This window comes from Nymphalis io, chromosome 16 (assembly GCF_905147045.1).
Source record: "Nymphalis io chromosome 16, ilAglIoxx1.1, whole genome shotgun sequence".
NCBI lineage: Eukaryota > Metazoa > Arthropoda > Insecta > Lepidoptera > Nymphalidae > Nymphalis > Nymphalis io.
Window position 1 is genome coordinate 2,271,152 of NC_065903.1, and position 4,466 is coordinate 2,275,617.

Sequence of the window (4,466 nt, forward strand, 5' to 3'; positions counted from 1 at the left end):
TGTCAATGTCATTTCTTTCAGAAGCTGTCGTCCTCCTTGTCATGCTAGTTACGATTTGTCAGCCTCTACTTGAGTAACTTTCTCACAGTTTTCCAGATAAAAATTAGTTTTCCACAACAAATAGGTACAATTAATTAAGTCTAAATGAAATTAAAATCTTAAAATATATCACTCTCTCTGAGAGACTAATTTATATTTTATTTTCTTTGTATCCAAATTACAAGCCGGCGTTTTATTTATTGTCAATGTCAGTGTCAAAATTCGTTTTGCTAGGTATATAGTAGGTTGGTGCTTGCTAGTTATATTTACAGTTTACACGTATTCAATTCAGTATTTATATATTCAATTAAATGCATTCATCAGTTCATTCGAATCACTATAATTTAAAATAAAAATAGCATTAAAGTAAAGGACGCATAAGAAATAATTGTGAATTAAATAAATCATCATGTCCTTCACTGGATTCAGCGAAGAAGACCTAAAGCGAATGAAGACGACGGAATCTAGTCCAAACAGCGGTAAATTTAATTCTCCCATGGAAATAATAACAAATTTTCTCATGCTTTTACCGTTTTTAAGTCTCATGTTATGTAAAAATGTTTTTGTTATAAGTTAACTTTCAAAAGTTATTGTTAATATGTTGTAGTAGGTAAGAAATAACCGGTGAGTCAAGGTTAGCAAAAGATCTTTTTTTATGTTGTGTTGTTTTTTTACGCAAAGGAATTAAAGTTTAAAAAAAAAGACATGAAAGGAAAAACTATATTTTCTTCATTGATGATTTTTATAAAGTGATAAAAAATTAAAATGTGATCTATGACTGCAATTCACCTATGACATCAACTTTGTGTAAAAATTATAATACATATTACTCATTCATTTGGATGATATAATGGTTTTGCATGTAGGTTATATTATATTAAAACAGGATGTAAATTTCTGATAATTTAAAATATGTTTGCTGTTTCAAGATAAGTCCTATTTAATATCAACAAGTGTTTTTAGTTAATTTGGGTTAAAAATTAATATAACAACATCTTTTTATTTTTTATTCTAGTTGATTCTTCATAATTTTTTATCTATCCAGAGATTTCAGAGGTACATTAAATAGTTCCATAAAATAATAATGTATTATTTACTATAATAAATTTAAATATGTTATATTTATTAGGTTCACAAGCAAATTCATTATATATTAAGAAGATTGATAAAATTGGTTCCAAGTTGAAAAGACCAATACCACAATATAAATTGCCTATAGAAAAGCTAAGCTCAGATGACGCTATGGACACTGCATTTGACAAATGTAAACTCAGCCTAAAAACACCAACCTCTACCATTGATATAGTTAATAATAATGAAGTTGAAAATATCACCATCAGCAAAGATATCGAAGAAAATATCATAGAAGACAATAAAGATGATGAATCAAATGTGTCTAGTAGAAAAAGTAGCTCCAATGTTGCCCCTGATGTGGTAAGATGTGTTGATAATTATACAGAGGATGACCTCGCTACTCATAAGATTAAGTTAGAAGAATTACAGCTGAAACAGAAGTTGATGGAAGAACAGAATAAGAAGAGGAAGGAGATGCTCGCTAAAGCTTTAGCTGATAGGTATTTATATGTTTTTAACAAATATATATGTTAAATATTTAGTAATTATTGTGACTAAATTTCTATTGTTAGGTTAAAAATATATTAATTTAATATAAAATTATATCAATTTGTTATATATGTATAAAAGTGTGATTAATTTGTAAATATTTGTAACTTGATTTGATATTAAGGGGCCGGTTGGAGTGGTTGGTAGATACTTGCCTTTCACGCCGAAGGTTGTGGGTTCGATTCCCACCCAAAACAGACATTTGTATGCATGAACATATCTGTTTGCCCTGAGTCTGGGTGTAATTATATTTTGTAATTATATATCAGTTGTGTGGTTTCCATAGTACAAGCTCTGCTTAGTTTGGGATCGGATGGCCGTGTGTAAATAATGTCCCAGAATATTACAATATGCCCCAGACTATTAATTCCATTTTTATGTAGTTCATAAAATTTATTATTATTACAACTCTTAAAAGACTTAAACAATAATAAAAAAAATATAGGATTTATTCATTAATTAATTATTTGTTATAACATGACTGATTTAGTTACTTTATATAAACTATCCTATTTTCATATCTCTAAACTTACTTTATCACACTAACTACTCAAGATTAAAACTTATCAATGATTTCAAATGAGAAATGAAATTGATAAAAATACATATCAAGAGTTTTTATCATTCTGTCTCTCATTTCAAAATATTCCATAATCTTATAGTGTTATTTTTTCGAAGATTTTAAATATATCTTAATGTGTAATAATGGTGAATAAATTTTATTATCTTATAAATAAACCAATATGGTAATTTTAACTTAATATATTTTTAGAAGACAAAAAATCTGATATTTATTATCAGGTGAATATTGCCACTACACAATGAATGGATGGCATTTTGACAGTTATATGTTTATGTAACTTTTAGGACGAAACAAACAGAGGAGGAGGTTGTGAAGCTGGAAAAAATAAAAAAAGAATTGCAGATTTTGGATGGACAGTTCTCACAAGATGTTGCTGTTTTGAGAAAGAAGATAGACCAGGCATGCATCAGTTACTCGGATGCTGAGTGAGTATTTACATTTTTTTTTATATTATAGGTAGGCAGACCAGAAAATGTGCCACCTGATGGTAAGTGGTCACCCACACTCTTAGACAATGGCATTGTAAGAAATAATAACCATTGCTTACAACGTCAATGCGCCACCAACCTTGGGAACTAAGATGCTATGTCCCTTGTGCCTGTAATTACACTGGCTCACTCGCCCTTCAAACTGGAACATAACAATACCAAGTACTGGTGTTTTGCGGTAGAATATCTGATGAGTGGTTGGTACCTACAGAGATGTGCTTGCACAAAGCCCTACCACCAGTAAAACCAGTAACATATTAACATTTAATTTAACCAAATGTCATCTTAAATTTAATTGTTTTTGTATATGGAAAAAGTGTCACTTTTTCGAAAGCTTATAACACAACTTTGTTATGAAGAAGTGATGTTGATATATTTTTTAGTTTTGGTCTTTATTGATAAAAAAAATAACACAAAAATAACTTTTCATTTATTAATAAATTATAATTGTTGTCTCATAGGAAACATTATTTAAGAGTTGAAAAAGAATTCCTCCAAGCTAAAATTAATTTACAAAAAGAAAAAGAGAAAAAGGAACTGCTTACTGAACATCTCTGTGCACTAATCACTCACAATGAAACGAGAAAGGCTCAGAAGTTGGAAACATTGATGCTTGAACTAGCCAGCGATAGAAATAGTGCCATAAATAAAGTGGCAACACCGGTCGATGAAACACCAGTTATAATAGATGGTGTGGATGAGAGATCAGGTAAAATAGTGGAAATTATACCCAAAAGTTGATTTTAAGATTTTAGATTGTTAATAAATAGGCTTAACAACGAATAAACTAATTCCAAAAATGTAATGGTGCAATTATCAAATATGTGCCTTATTGTAAGTACCTTAAATCTATTATTATATAATAATACTTAATTTTTGTATAGTCATGTTGAACATGACATGTTAGAAGACTAATTATTTTATTAAAACTAGATTAAGTAAATTTATTAAATTATTTACAAGTATAATTCGTGGAAACATAAGCTATGATTGTATAAATGTAATATTAATATCTTGTACTACTTTTTTAAATATATTACAATGTGTAATATATTTTCATTACCAATTGCTCAAAAGATAAACAACATCCAAAATAAAGCTAGAAGGAGACATAAATATTTTTACAAATATTACTATTTAAGTTATTGTACTTTAAGTAAATTATCTTTGATTCCAATAATTTTAATGCAATGTTTCTGGGTAATTTTTCAAAATGAAGCAGTTCTAAAAGTTTCCTAAATTATAGCTGTTATTTTTTCGAATGTATTGAAAGTTAAAATTATTTTTATACTTAAGACATTATTATAAAATGATGTTGTTTATTGATGTGCAATTTTTAATGAAATTAAACTTTTTATATTGAAATTATACCTGAGAATATATCTTTGTTATGACAATTTTTGTAGGTGCTTTTAATTAATATATTACATAAGTATGATTCACGAATTGTAATTGTTTATCCTATTTGATGTCCTACCTTAATTTAAAACGACATATATTACATAATTTATTTTTGTAATCTTGTCCTAAATATTTTAACTTTAAGTTACAGAAATTATTTTAATAGTAACATTTTCAATAAAACTATTTTTACTATGGCAATGTTTTATTTTTCTACCTTTTATTTTAAATCCATGCTTAAAAAATACATTATGTTTTTGCATTATTTGACAAAGTTATTTTTTTTTAATTAAATTAAATACTTAATTATAATAGGTAAAGGCATTGACAAA

At 27.3% G+C, this 4,466-nt stretch overlaps 1 protein-coding gene across 1 annotated transcript; it reads left to right on the forward strand.

Annotated features, from left to right (window-relative positions):
• The first annotated feature begins 266 nt into the window (after positions 1-266).
• LOC126774487 (RAB6-interacting golgin) lies at positions 267-4,283 on the forward strand. The gene is made up of 4 exons (XM_050496049.1): positions 267-518; positions 1,169-1,613; positions 2,530-2,670; positions 3,195-4,283. Exons 1-4 carry the CDS (start codon positions 449-451, stop codon positions 3,472-3,474), a joined length of 936 nt encoding a protein of 311 aa, XP_050352006.1. The 5' UTR covers positions 267-448; the 3' UTR covers positions 3,475-4,283.
• The last annotated feature ends 183 nt before the right edge of the window (positions 4,284-4,466 follow it).

What these genes read in the sequence shown, in the direction of transcription:
- LOC126774487 (XM_050496049.1), top strand. Translation starts at nt 449, where the DNA reads ATGTCCTTCACTGGATTCAGCGAAGAAGACCTAAAGCGAATGAAGACG. An exon ending in GCTAAAGCTTTAGCTGATAG is followed by an intron (nt 1,614 to 2,529) that starts GTATTTATATGT and finishes TGTAACTTTTAG; the next exon opens with GACGAAACAAACAGAGGAGG. An exon ending in ATCAGTTACTCGGATGCTGA is followed by an intron (nt 2,671 to 3,194) that starts GTGAGTATTTAC and finishes GTTGTCTCATAG; the next exon opens with GAAACATTATTTAAGAGTTG.